Here is a 14,149-nt window from a genome sequence, read left to right as displayed (position 1 = left end):
GTAACTATAGACCGGTTAGCCTGACATCAGTAATGGGGAAAATGTTGGAATCAATCATTAAGGATGAAATAGCAGTGCATTTGGAAAGCAGTGACAGGATCGGACCAAGTCAGAATGGATTTATGAAAGGGAAATCATGCTTGATGAATCTTCTGAAATTTTTTGAGGATGTAGCTAGCAGTGGACAAGGGAGAACCAGTGTATGTGTTGTCTTTGGACTTTCAAAAGGCTTTTGACAAGGTCCCGCACAAGAGATTGGTGTGCAAAATCAAAGCACATAGTATTGGGGGTAAAATACTGACGTGGTAGGGAACTGGTTGGCAGACAGGAAGCAGAGAGTGGGGATAAACTGGTCCTTTTCAGAATGGCAGCCAGTGACTAGTGCAGTGCCACAGGGCTCAGTGCTGGGACCCCAGCTCTTTACAATGTACATTAATGATTTAGATGAAGGAATAGAGTGTAATATCTCCAAGTTTGCGAATAACACTAAACTGGGTGGTGGTGTGAGCTGTGAGGAGGATGCTAAGAGGCTGCAGGGTGACTTGGACAGGTTAGGTGAGTGGGCAAACACATGGCAGATGCAGGATAAATGTGAGGTTATCCGTTTTGGGGGCAAAATCACGAAGGCAGAATATTATCTGAATGGTGGCAGATTAGGAAAAGGGGAGGTGCAACGAGACCTGGGTGTCATGGTTCATCAGTCACAAAGTGGGCACGCAGGTACAGCAGGCGGTAAAGGCAAATGGTATGTTGGCCTTCATGGCTAGGGAATTTGAATGTAGAAGCAGGGAGGTCTTAATGCAGCTGTACAGGGCCCTAGTGAGGCCTCACCTGGAATATTGTGTTCAGTTTTGGTCTCCTAATCTGAGGAAGGACATTCTTGCTATTGAGGGAGTGCAGCGAAGGTTCACCAGACTGATTCCAGGGATGGCTGGGCTGTCATATGAGGGGAGACTGGATCAACTGGATTCACTGGAGTTTAGAAGGATGAGAGGGGATCTCATAGAAACGTATAAGATTCTGACGGGACTGGACAGGATAGATGCGGGAAGAATGTTCCCGATGTTGGGGAAGTCCAGAACCAGGGAACATTGTCTTAGGATAAGGGGTAGGCCATTTAGGACTGAGATGAGGAGAAACCTCTTCACTGAGTTGTTAACCTGTGGAATTCCCTGCCGCAGAGAGTTGTTGATGCCAGTTCACTGGATATATTCACGAGGGAGATAGATATGGCCCTTATGGTTAAGGGGATCAAGGGGTATGGAGAGAAAGCAGGAAAGGGGTATTGAAGGACTGATCAGCCATGATCTTATTGAATGGCGGTGCAGGCTCGAAGGGACTATTCCTGCACCTATTTTCTATGTTTCTCTGTTTCTCCCCATCAACAAGTATCCTTTATTTATTTAATGTACTGCAAGTTGTAAAATAATGGAGGTTGAGACCAAATGAAACCCAACTTAAATCAATGCAACAATTTATTACATATTACAGAGAAGCAGATAACAGTAAGAGCAAAACATACTGGATTCACAAATGAGAAAAATAAAACAATGTTCCTCTTCATCATGCTGGTTACATTGACAATGCATGGCTGTCAGCTGTGTTGGACATAACTGTTGTAACACTAGGGAACCAACTGTAGAACCAGCAACTGATAAAAATGTGTTGGGGACCTGGGCTCAGATTTAGCCTGGAATGATGGGGCGAAGGTCTCCTTGGCCTGCTTGCTTCAAGTGCCCTATCTTAGAAATAGTTTGGGGAAGTTTTAATCAATTCCTAGTGAAGTCAGACCCACAGCACAAAACTGGTGCTGAACTGGTAGTCTCTTTCAAAAGAAAGAATTTGCATTTATATAGTGCCTTATGACTTCAGGACATTCCAAATCAGTTCACAGCCAATTGAGCATTTTTTTTGAAGTGTTGTCACTGTTGCACTGTAGGGAAATAAGTACATAAGAAATAGGAACAGGAGTAGGCCATACGACCTCTCAAACCTGCTCCGCCATTCAAAAAGATTATGGCTGGGCTGATCTGATCATGGACTCAGCTCCATTTCCCCACCCGCTCCCCATAACCCCTTATCGTTCAAGAAGCCGTCTATTTCCGTCTGAAATTTATTCAATGCCCCAGCTTCCACAGCTCTGAGGCAGCGAATTCCACAGATTTACAACCCTCTCAGAGAAGAAACAAGTACCCCCAGGTCCTGCTGTACTGCAGCACTTTGTAATCTTTCTCCATTTAAATAATAACTTGCTCTTTGATTTTTTTTCTGCCAAAGTATATGATCTCACACTTTCCAACATTATACTCCATCTGCCAAATTTTTGCTCACTCACTTATCCTGTCTATGTCCTTTTGCAGATTTTGTGTGTCCTCCTCAAACATTGCTTTTCCTCCCATCTTGGTATCATCAGCAAACTTGGCTACGTTACTCAGTCCCTTCTTCCAAGTCGTTTATATAGATTGTAAATAGTTGGGGTCCCAGCACTGATCCCTGCAGTACCCCACTAGTTACTGGTTGCCAACTAGAGAATGAACCATTTATCCCAACTCTGTTTTCTGTTCGTTAGCCAATCCTCTATCCATGCTAATATATTACCCCTAACCCCATGAACTTTTATCTTGTGCAGTAACCTTTTATGTGGCACCTTATCGAATGCCTTCTGGAAGTCCAAATACACCACATCCACTGGTTCCCCTTTATCCACCCTGTTTGTTACATCTTCAAAGAACTCCAGCAAATTTGTCAAACATGAACTCCCCTTCATAAATCCATGCGGACTCTGCCTGACCGAATTTTGCTTTTCCAAATGTTCTGCTACTGCTTCTTTAATAATGGACTCCAACATTTTCCCAACCACAAATGTTAGGCTAACTGGTCTATAGTTTCCTGCTTTTTGTCTGCCTCCTTTTTTTTTTTAAATAGGGGCGTTACATTTGCAGTTTTCCAATTGGCTGGGACCTCCCCAGAATCCAGGGAATTTTGGTAAATTACAACCAATGCATCCACAATCCCTGCCACTACTGCTCTTGAGACCCTAGGATGCAAGCCATCAGGTCCAGGGGATTTATCTGCCTTTAGTCCCATTATCTTACTGAGTACCACCTCCTTAGTGATTCTGATTTGTTAAGTTCCTCCCTCCCTATCCACTGTTGGAATATTGTTAGTGTCCTCTACCGTAAAGACTGATACAAAATATTTGTTCAGAGTTTTTGCCATCTCCATGTTCCCCATCACTAATTCCTCGGTCTTGTCCTCTAAGGGATCAACATTTACTTTAGCCACCCTTTTCCTTTTAATATACCTATAGCAGCAGCCAAGGTTCCACAAACAATAATGAGATAATCTGTTTTAGTGATGTTGGTTGAGGGATAAATCTTGGCCAGGACATCGGGAGAACTCCCGTGCTCTTCAGATAGTGTCACTGGATTTTTTACATCCACCGAAGACAGCAGGACCTTTACTTAGCATAATCAAATGACAGCACCTCTGACAGTGCAGCACTTTTTACTGCTCCACTGGAGTGTTAGCCAAACTTATGTTCTCCAGTCTCTGGAATTAGGACTTGAATCCACAGTCTTCTGATTCAAGAGGCATGAGTTCTACCACTGAGCCAAGGCAGGCAATGAACTGAAAGATTGTTACAGTGCAACAGTCGGGCATTTTTTTTTTTTTTAAACGGATGTTGGGGTTGAAGCATGTTGTTGGACAATCTAGAGGCAACTCTACTTTGCATCTAGCTATGATGCAGTGAAAGTACTCTGGGTGGGGGGGGGGCGCGTGAAATTGCCCTGATCTCAATTGGGGACGGTAACCTGCTGGGGCCAGAACTTCTTGCACCCAAAGCAGAAGTCCCACCCCGGCCACTGATAGGGGCTTACCACTGCTCAAAGGAAGTGGTAAGCCCAATTCAGTGGCCAGGGTGGGACTTCCTTTAGTGATGGGTCCTGGGGCGATGCTCCACGTAGCTCAACGTCCCTTCCCTTCACTTAAAGGGGAGGGCCACTTCGTACTCTGCAAGGCCTCTGATGGCCTCCACTGGACCACCAGGGCAACATTGTATCGGGTCTGCAGCCCGGCAGCCAAAACGGAGTGCCGGGCTATACGATGGTGACCCAGATCACGGGGAAAAAAAACAGGTTAGTGAGCCGACCCAAGAGTCGTCAAAAAAATCGAAGATGGCGGCGCAGGGCGCTGGTGACTTCCCCTGTAACTTCCACCGCACGAACAGATGCCGGCCAGCTTCGCAACCTGCCTCGCAGGCTACGGGGCAATTTCCCATGTGGGGCGGTAAGGGGTCAGCACGCGACGCTAAGGGACTGCTGTGCACGCCGATGATATCATCACTGGTTGCGCCACGGCCTGGGGCGCTACCCCCAGGATGCTCTGCTACCATGGCAGCGCCTTTGCAAACTCCCGGGCAATTTCCTGGGAGCCGGTAGCGTCCTCGGCCCCACCCCCCCCAACCCCACTGGGCGAAAAGTGTTTTGCGCCCATAGGCGCTAACGGGGCTCTGAAAAATTGGCAATTTCGCCACCTCAGTTTCAGCCACTCACCTTGAGTGCAAAATTTACAAAAGTAAAAAGTAACATGTAAATTAAATGGAAGGAAGACTTGCATTTATATAGCGCCTTTCACGAATGCCAGATGTCTCAAAGTGCTTTATAGCCAATGAAGTACTTTTTGAAGTGCAGTCACTATTGTAATGTGGGAAAAATAAGGGGGCACTTGATTGATGGCCTCAACTAAAATGGTTGTCGACCTGTTGATTGTGCCCTTAAAAAAGGGGCACTCGATTTTAAAGTTTTACACAAAAATAGTTGTAATGTGGGAAACGCGGCAACCAATTTGCGCACAAGCAAGCTCCCACAAACAGCAATGTGATAATGACCTGATAATCTGTTTTTGTTATGTTGATTGAGGGATAAATATTGTCCATGATACTGAGGATAACTCGCCTGCTCTGCTTTGAAATGTACCTTTTGAAGTTCAGGACTAACTGCAAATATCATCATCATAAGCAGTCCCTCGAAACAGGGGTGACTTGCTTCCACGCCAAAAAAGGATGAGTTCACAGGTGTTTCGAATGAAGAACCCGAGCTACATCCTTAAGGATGGAAGATGCCTGTGCGTGGATTTTTTTTAACGTGTGGTGGCCGTTGCACACCAGCCACCACACGAGCTTAACAGAGCTAGAGATTGGTCCAGTTGCAAGGATTACCCAAGACAACTGGAGACCTGCTCTGCTGCACAGACATCGCAGTGTGGGCTGGCCCGTGCTACCCCTGGCCCCAAACTCACTCCTCCCCTGGGCCCCGATCACAATTATATAGGGCCCTGGTGAAACCGCACCTGGAGTATTGTGTACAGTTTTGCTCTCCTTACCTAAGGAAGGATATACTTGTCATAGAGGGAGTGCAACGAAGGTTCACCAGACTGATTCCTGGGATGGGGCTATGGCGGTAGGGGGCAGGGAATTGTCCTATGAGGAGAGACGACTCAGCCAGAGGAAACATCCTCCCTGCACCTACCCTTTAAGAATTTTGTATGTTTCAATGAAATCACTTCTCATTCTTCTAAATTCTAGAGAATATAGGCCTAGTCTCCTCACTCTCTCCTCATAGCTGTCCAATGTGTGTTACATTTGCAGTCCTGACAGCTATGGCCCTGTTCATGCTGTGGCTCTTTTGCTGATTCTTGTCTTGATTCATTTTTTTGTATGGATCCAAAGAATAAACAAACCATTAATAACATTTCTATAATCCCAAACCACAGCATAAACCAAAAAATAACAAATACAAACATACTTAAATATAACAATAGATTTGTAATTCATTGGTACACTTTAAACAATGGTAAGCATGAATATAAAAATATGTAAAATAACTGAATAGAGTTTTTTCCATTTCGATCAGACTGTATCCACTTTTCATCTGGTCAAGATAGTATTACTTTTATAAAATCCAAATTATTACTATATGGTGTAGGTTTCCCTGCAGGCTGAGTGAGTAAATGCTTGATGCTGCAGAACTGACCGGGTCAAATGAGATCAGTGGTGAATCAGCTGATCTAATTTTAATCAGTGAAGAGATAGGGGAGTTATAATTGGCTCCCAGACTAGGGAGGAAGAATATCACCGTGTTCTCACTTTTGATCACTATTCAGTAAACCCTGTTGGAAAATGAGCTTGTGTGGAAGTTGATCGGAACAGGATTGTGCTTCATGCCAATAAAATAGCATGTTAACACTCACCATCTAGGCTCAGATATAAAAGGCCCCGATATTTAATAGGGTGGGATTTCCAAATGGTGGAGGGAGTTCTGGTTGAGAAACCCGGAAGTCCAAGTTTTACTCCACAGCCTGCGTGTTTTTTTTATAAACAGGTTCCCCACTCAGAAGCCGGCCTGATTGACAAACTTGGCTCCCTGTCGGGCGGGGATTGCTGCTGAAGAGGCCGCAGCAGGTAAGTTTCCTGCTGCTTGGAATTGAGAGCACAAGGTATAGCGTGATTTGGAGTGTCGGACATTTGAAAAGAGATGGGGTTTGGCTGGGAGTCAGTGATCACGGGTGGTTCCGATTGTGGAGAGGAGGAGGAGGAGGGGGAGGGGGTGTTGGGAAACAGGTTTGCTTGGTGGGGGGGGACACACACTTTTCCACCACAAGCAATGCTGGAAAGCTACTTACCTGTTCCGTGCAGCAGTCCTTGTCTCCCTTTAGCTGCCGAGTTTCCCACGGCTTGGATAACCCGACCAGCCAGTGTTAAAACTGAAAGATTCTGAGGCACGCAGCCTCATTAAAATATTTAAATGAGTGACCCTTCTTTAATGAGCGGATTGGATGCCCGCTCCACATGCCGTCTCCGTTAAAACCGGAAGTGAGCGGGTTGGGTTTATTTTTTACGTTTTAACATGCCACCCGACCCAAACCCACCCATTTTGGGGAGTTAAAATTCCCCCAAAGAATGCCAGTTTACACAAACTGGAGCTGTACCTTAGAATATCATTACCTTCAGAAGCGGAGAGAAAAAAATTGCAGGGGAATTAATATGCTTTTATTATAATGAAATTATTGATTTTATTTTATAAATTCTTAATTGCTGCCCCTGTTACTCCAATCAGAGTGCTCTAAGCTTACTTACTTTTAAGATATCTTGAGTTACTGGGGCATTTTTCCAGGTTAGAATTCTGGGTGAATAATGTAATTGTTTTACCATTGATCATTTGCCAAGTTCCAACATGGTATTCTGACGACTTCACCAAATAAACAGAATAAATCACAAAAGGTGTATTTTACACAGGAAGTAAGATGATGTGATTACTTTGATTTATGAGAAACAAACATAATTACATTGTGATGTGATAGTAAAAGAAAATGTGCATCTATCCCTGTGCCGGTATTTGTCTCCATGCTAGTATCTGCTCCTGTGCTGCTATCTGATATTGTACGAGTATCTGTCTCCATGCTGGTATCTGATATTGTACGAGTGAGTATCTGTCCATGTGCTGGCATCTGATATTGTGCTGGTATCTGCGCCTGTGCGGGTATCTATCCCTGGCCTAGTACCTATTCCTGTGCCACTAACTGTCCCTTTGCTGGTATCTATTCCTGTGTTGGTATCTATTCCTATATTGCTATCATCTGTTCCTATCTAACCCAGTGTGGGTATCTTTCCTTATGTTGTTTTTTGCTATTGTGCTGCCAAATATCCACTGAGTGAAGACATTTCTCCTCATCTCAGTCCTAAATGGCTGACCTCTTATCCTGAGACTATGCCCCCTAGACTCTCCAGCCAGGGGAAACAGCCTCTCATTATCTACACTGTCAATCCCCCTCAGAATCTTATGTTTCAATGAGATCCTCTTTCATTCTTAGGCCCAATCTACTCTATCCCTATAGGACAATCCTCTCATCTCAGGAATCAATCTAGTGAACCTTCATTGCACCTCCTCCTCTAAGGCATGTATATCCTTCCTTGGGTAAGAAAACTAAAACTGTATAAAGTACTTCAGCTGTGGTCTCTCCAAAGCCCTGTACAATTACAACATGACTTTGTTACTGTTGTACTCCAATCGCCTTGCAATAAAGGCCAACATATCATTTGCCTTCTTAATTCCTTGCTGTACTTGCATTTTAACTTTGTGTTTCGTGTACTACTTTTGTGACACTTTCTCCTCGGCTTGACACTTCACAATCATAAAACATAAAGTGCAACTTGTTAAAAAGTGAAATTGCTATTTCCTTCACAGCCTGACATTTGAATTCTCATTTCTTTAGAAACAGAACAACTACCATGCTAGTAGAAAATTGGGGGAACTCCTTTCAGCTGAGGCTAGAATTTGGCAAAAAATGTTACCAGATATTTAATCAAAATAGTACAGAAAGTGTGCATAGGAATGTAAGGCACCATTGTGTCCTAGATGGCTATTTGCAAAGTTTGAAAAATACCACATACTTCTCTATCTCATATTCTTAGATCCCTTTATCTGCCAAATATCTGTCCAGTTCCCTCTTCTGCCATCACCTGCATTCATATGGCTCTACCGGATACAGGCCAAGTTACGCTGAACTGGGGAAGATCCAGAAATCCTGGGGCAGTATTTTAGGAGCAGAGACCTGACACAATGGATCTCTGTCCCCATTTCCTCTTGATCTGCCTAGAAACAAAGTGTTGCTCAGACGTAACAAAGGAAAATATACCCTATCATGGTGAATAACTCAAATTCACACTTTTTATTTATGTGTCTAATGACTATACTCCTTGGACAAAGTAAGTAAGCAGGGTCTCTTTGGGGTTGAATTGGTTCCATCTTGATATGTTGATAGGAGACTGGCACCGTGTTGATTCTCTGTAATTATCAGTACTCCAGAGCATTGTTGATGAGTGACCAGTCAGCATAGCTCATTGATGGGACCTGGAGGAGCAGACCTGTCATTGCAAGTTAAATACTTTCTACTCCACTCCAAATAATCCTGGAAACCAATGACCTCACCGGGTGGTGTTATCTGGATAACCAGGAGGAAACTCGCTGATACACTGTGCTGGTAAACAACATGGTTTTAACTGGTCAAACACCAGCAGTATCTCTGTGCACACTTGCAAGTTCCTAAGCTTTGGCTTGAGGCAGCCTGTACCTAAGTTTTTTGGGTTTAGTTAAGTGGGCTGTGTTCCTATGGCGAGAGAGTGTGCATCCTATATCTGGTAAATAGAAATTTTACTAATGTAACTTATATTTCAGTTGGAAGGTAGGCTGCCATTTGCACTGTTGTCGTTAAAGTAATTTTTAGGGAACATAATTGTTCCAGACAGATTCAGAGACCTGCCTGAGATCAGCCAGTTTGCTGTTGACTGTTGCATATAAGAAGTCACACGCAACATCTTCAGACATGCCAGTGTCTACATTGTCTTCAACATTAACGAGCAGCAGCAAGAGAAATAGATAATTTTTCTCCATTGGGAGCTGTATAAACATAGTTCATTGACCCTTCCATAATGCCATAGACTGCATGAAAAGAAAGGGATTAAATTCTGTGAATGTAACAAATCGCAGAAGGCCATGTATGTTCACATGATGCACACATACTGAGGTAGCCTTGTTTGAAGCTAAAAGAAAGGTGGAAAGTTGGCTCTTGAAGGATCATGATTATTTCCTGGAGCTACTGTGTAGCTATTCATAAAAGCGATTTCCTCTCTGGCTACAGCTAGTAGATGCCAGCTATAGTGCTCTGTGCGCCATGGTAGACTGCCATACAGACAACCATTCCTCCATGACTGCAAATCTGGGTGGTGAATTACTATGCTGCAGCTCCTAGACCTTGCAGCATGTTTTCTATGGACACAAACTCCTCATCGTTACACAAGAGGAACACCAAGTGGTTGCTCTGAAAAAGCATTCAAATACAACATGCTCAAATTAAAAATTAGGGAATTAAGAGTAAGAAGGGAGTCAGGTGAAACTTTGTCATTCAAGGGGGAATGGACTTTTGGAAATGGTTATTAAAGTGATATTATGGGCCCAAGTTTCCACAAGAAAAAAAACGGGCGCCCCTCCGAGCTGGGCGCCCGTTTTTCGCGCCTAAAACGGCGCCTAAAAAAATCCTCGGTATTCTCCACCGACTTACAGGTCCTGTGGCACTCGGCGCAGCCAGCACGAGCTGTGGGGGGGGGCAGAGCCAGGTCCCGGCGCTGAAAACAGTGCCGGGACCTCTGCACATGCGCGCTACAGTCGGCACGCAAGTGCAGTAGCTCCAGGCGCCGAACTGTGTGGGAGGGGCCCGAAGCACGCAGCCCCTAGCCCTGGCCCAATGGCCTCACTGGGGCTGCGTGAATGAGGCTCCTCCCACGGCCAGCTCCTGCTCCCCGCCCGACCAGACCCGACACTCACTTCCCCCCCCCCCACCGCCGACCCGACCCGACACCCGCTCCCCGCCGACCCGACCCGACACCCGCTTCCCCCCCCTCCGACCCGACACCCGCTCCCCCCCCGACCCGACACCCGCTTCCCCCCCCCGACCCGACACCCGCTCCTGTTCCCCGACCCCCCGCTCCTGTTCCCCTCCCCCCCTTCCCCCCCCCCCCCTCTCCCCCTCTCCCTCCCCCCTCCTCCTCTCTTCCCCCCCCCCCTCTCTTCCCCCCCCCCCCTCTCTTCCCCCCTCTCTTCCCCCCCCTTCCCCCCCCCCCCCTCTCTTCCCCCCCCCTCTCTTCCCCCCCCCTCTCTTCCCCCCCCTCTCTTCCCCCCCCTCTCTTCCCCCCCCCTCTCTTCCCCCCCTCTCTTCCCCCCCTCTCTTCCCCCCCTCTCTTCCCCCCCTCTCTTCCCCCCCTCTCTTCCCCCCCCTCTCTTCCCCCCCCTCTCTTCCCCCCCCTCTCTTCCCCCCCCTCTCTTCCCCCCCCTCTCTTCCCCCCCCTCTCTTCCCCCCCCTCTCTTCCCCCCCCTCTCTTCCCCCCCCTCTCTTTTCCCCCCCCTCTCTTTTCCCCCCCCTCTCTTTTCCCCCCCCTCTCTTTTCCCCCCCCTCTCTTTTCCCCCCCCTCTCTTTTCCCCCCCCTCTCCCCTCCCTCCCTCTCTCCCCTCCCTCCCCCTCTCCCTCCCTCTCTCTCTCTCTCTCCCCCTCCCTCTCTCGCTCAGCGGCACGAACAGCTGCAGAATTCTCCCTAGCTGAAGCACTTTCACACAGGTAGGAAGATGGTTTATTTAATTTTTTCTTGGCTTATAAATGTTTATTCAGGTTGGATTTATTTGTATAATATTTGTAGAAGTATAAATAAGGATTTATTGTCGAATTTAATGAGTTCCCTTCCCCCCCACCTCGTTCTGGACACCTAATTTGTAACCTGCGCCTGATTTTTTTAATGTGTAGAACAGGTTTTTTCAGTTCTACAAAAATCTTCACTGGCTCCATTCTACTTTAGTTTGGAGTACATTTTCACTGTGGAAACTTTCAAATCAGGCGTCAGTGGCTGGACACGCCCCCTTTTGAAGAAAAAATTCTGTTCTAAACTAGAACTGTTCTACCTGACTAGAACTGCAGAAAAAAAATGTGGAGAATTGCGATTTCTAAAATAGTCTGTTCTCCACCAGTTGCTCCTAAAAATCAGGCGCGAATCATGTGGAAACTTAGGCCCTATAAATGGGTTCAAGAGGCATTTCTAGAGAGAAAGAATTGAGTACGATGAGAAGGTGGGTGAGCTATATCAAATAGCAATTCACTTGTTGCGGCAGATTTTCCTCTTTAGTGCTTGGGCATAAAGCAGACTGAGCAGAGTGTGATGAAGAAAACGCGAGCAGGGAGAGTTGTACGCACGTAATGGAACTAGCTCAATTTCCCTCTGTGCTCTGCCTAGCCAATGCTCTATGTCCAAGTGCTATAAAGGAAAATCTGCCCTGTTGATCCTTTCTGTTCCTAAACATTTTTATTTTCTCATTAGCGGTAAAATAGACCTTACTGAGCTGAAGTGTATGTTAGCTCATACTTTGTAATTCAACATTACTAATTACCAAAATAACATTATTTGTGAATACACATTCCCTTCCTCCCCACCCCCCCCCACCCCTTTATTTGGTAATTCTCTTAAAGGCATAGTGTCTTTATGATAACGTTTGGCAATTTTTTTTTTTGTTTATGAAAACATAGTGTGATTAATTTCTTTAAAGCACACTATTGCATATGAAATTGATGAACCTCTCTTCTGGCTGTTCTCTCTCTCTCTCTCTCCCTCCCCAAAAATGTCTGCCAAACATTTTTTTAGATGCAGGCAGTGACCTAATTTCACAGATGTGGCTTACAGCATAGAACAGTGAATAGCTCTGAGTGTTTATTATTTGTTTGTAGATAATTCTCAGCCAATTAGAATCTATCTCAGTAACCAACGCAAAGGCATGCACATTATTTACTTTTCATTTTTATAACCACGCTGGCTATGCTTTTGTTATCATGAGGCAAACCGCTTATGTCCTGTGCAGACATTTGGCATTCAGCTTCCGGCAATAGCAGACAGTATTGAAGAAATGGCAGTGGCAGAAGGCACAGGGGTTGCAACATGGTGGAGATGGAGGTAGACACATTCCCCAGAGCTGCACACACTGACCATTGTATGGTCTTAGCTTCTTCACCTTATGGACCGTTGCAATCCTGTTGTTCTGGATTTAAGGAAATGAAAATTAAAGATGAGAAGATTGAAATACAATCACTATAATAATGATCCGCACAAAGATTTAATGTCATATTCCATTACTGATCTGCATTCTCTTCCTAATGAACCAAGGTCAAGATCCAAAGTTCGGAACACTACCACAAGAGTGAAAAAAATGGGATAGAAAATTAGGTAAATTAGGAGGATGATGGAATACTCTCCACTTGCCTGGATGAGTGCAGCTCCAACAACACTCAAGAAGTTCGACACCATCCAGGACAAAGGCTGCTTGATTGGCACCCTATCTACCACCTTAAACATTCACGTGTACCATCTACAAATTGCACTGCACCAACATGGCAAGACTTATTCTGCATCACTTCCTAAACCTGCGACCTCTACAACCTGGAAGGACAAGGGCAGCAGTCGCATGGAAACACCACCACCCGCAAGTTCCCCTCCAAGTGCTGCAGTACAGAGGGACCTGGGGGTCCTTGTGTATGAAACACAAAAAGTTAGTATGCAGGTGCAGCAAGTAATCATGAAGGCAAATGGAATGTTAGCCTTTATTGCAAGGGGTATAAGAGTGTAAAAGCAAAGAAGCCCTGCTACAACTGAACAGGGTATTGGTAAGGCCACACCTCGAGTACTGAGTACAGTTTTGGTCTCCATATTTAAGGAAAGATATACTTGCATTAGAGGCTGTTCAGAGAAGGATCCCTAAGTTGATTCCGAAGATGAGGGGTTTGACATGAAGATAGGTTCATTGGAGTTCAGAAGAATGCGAGGTGATCTTATCGAAACATATAAGATAATAAGGGGACTCGACAAGGTGGATGCAGAGAGGATATTCCCACTCGTAGGGGAAACTAAAACTTGGTGACATAGTCTCAGAATAAGGGGCCGCCCATTTAAAACTGAGATGAGAGGGAATTTCTTCTGAGGGTTGTAAATCTATGGAATTCTCTGCCCCAGAGAGCTATGGAGGCTGGGTCATTGAATATATTTAAGGTGGAGAAAGCAGCTTTTTGAGCGCTAAGGGAATAAAGGGTTATGGAGAGCGGGCAGGGAAGTGGAGCTGAGTCCTTGATCAGCCATGATCTTATTAAATGGTGGAGCAGGCTCGAGGGGCCAGGTGGCCTTCTCTTACATAGCATGATTGAATTACAAATTCAGATGGAGGGTGAGAAAGTTGGATCTCTAACCAGCATACTAAGCTTAAATAAAGGAGACTATGAAAGTATGAGGGCAGAGTTGGGTAAAGTGGACTGGGAAAATAGATTAAAGTGTAGGATGGTTGATGAACAGTGATGTACATTTAAGGAGATATTTCACAACTCTCAAGAAAAATATATTCCAGTGAGGAGGAAAGGATGTAAGAGAAAAGATAGCCATCCTTGGCTAACTAAAGAAATAAAGGACGGTATCCAATTAAAAACAAGGGCATACAAAGTGGCCAAAACTAGCGGGAGGACAGAAGACTGGGAAGCTTTTAAAAGCCAGCAAAGAACGACTAAAAAAAAT

General features: G+C 45.3%; 1 protein-coding gene across 1 annotated transcript in view; it reads right to left on the bottom strand.

Moving 5' to 3' along the window:
• Nucleotides 1-12,302: 12,302 nt before the first annotated feature.
• The window catches only part of asip1 (agouti signaling protein 1), a 123,629-nt gene continuing 121,782 nt past the window's right edge, over nucleotides 12,303-14,149 (bottom strand). Inside the window, exon 4 of the mRNA XM_070896412.1 lies at nucleotides 12,303-12,632. Within this exon, the coding sequence (XP_070752513.1) occupies nucleotides 12,441-12,632 (192 nt within the window). The 3' untranslated portion in view covers nucleotides 12,303-12,440. The remainder of the gene's footprint in view (nucleotides 12,633-14,149) is intronic.

Source organism: Pristiophorus japonicus, chromosome 12, assembly GCF_044704955.1.
Source record: "Pristiophorus japonicus isolate sPriJap1 chromosome 12, sPriJap1.hap1, whole genome shotgun sequence".
In the NCBI taxonomy this organism is placed as follows: Eukaryota; Metazoa; Chordata; class Chondrichthyes; family Pristiophoridae; genus Pristiophorus; species Pristiophorus japonicus.
Note: the sequence above shows the minus strand (reverse complement) of the source record. Positions and strands in the feature narration are given on the sequence as shown.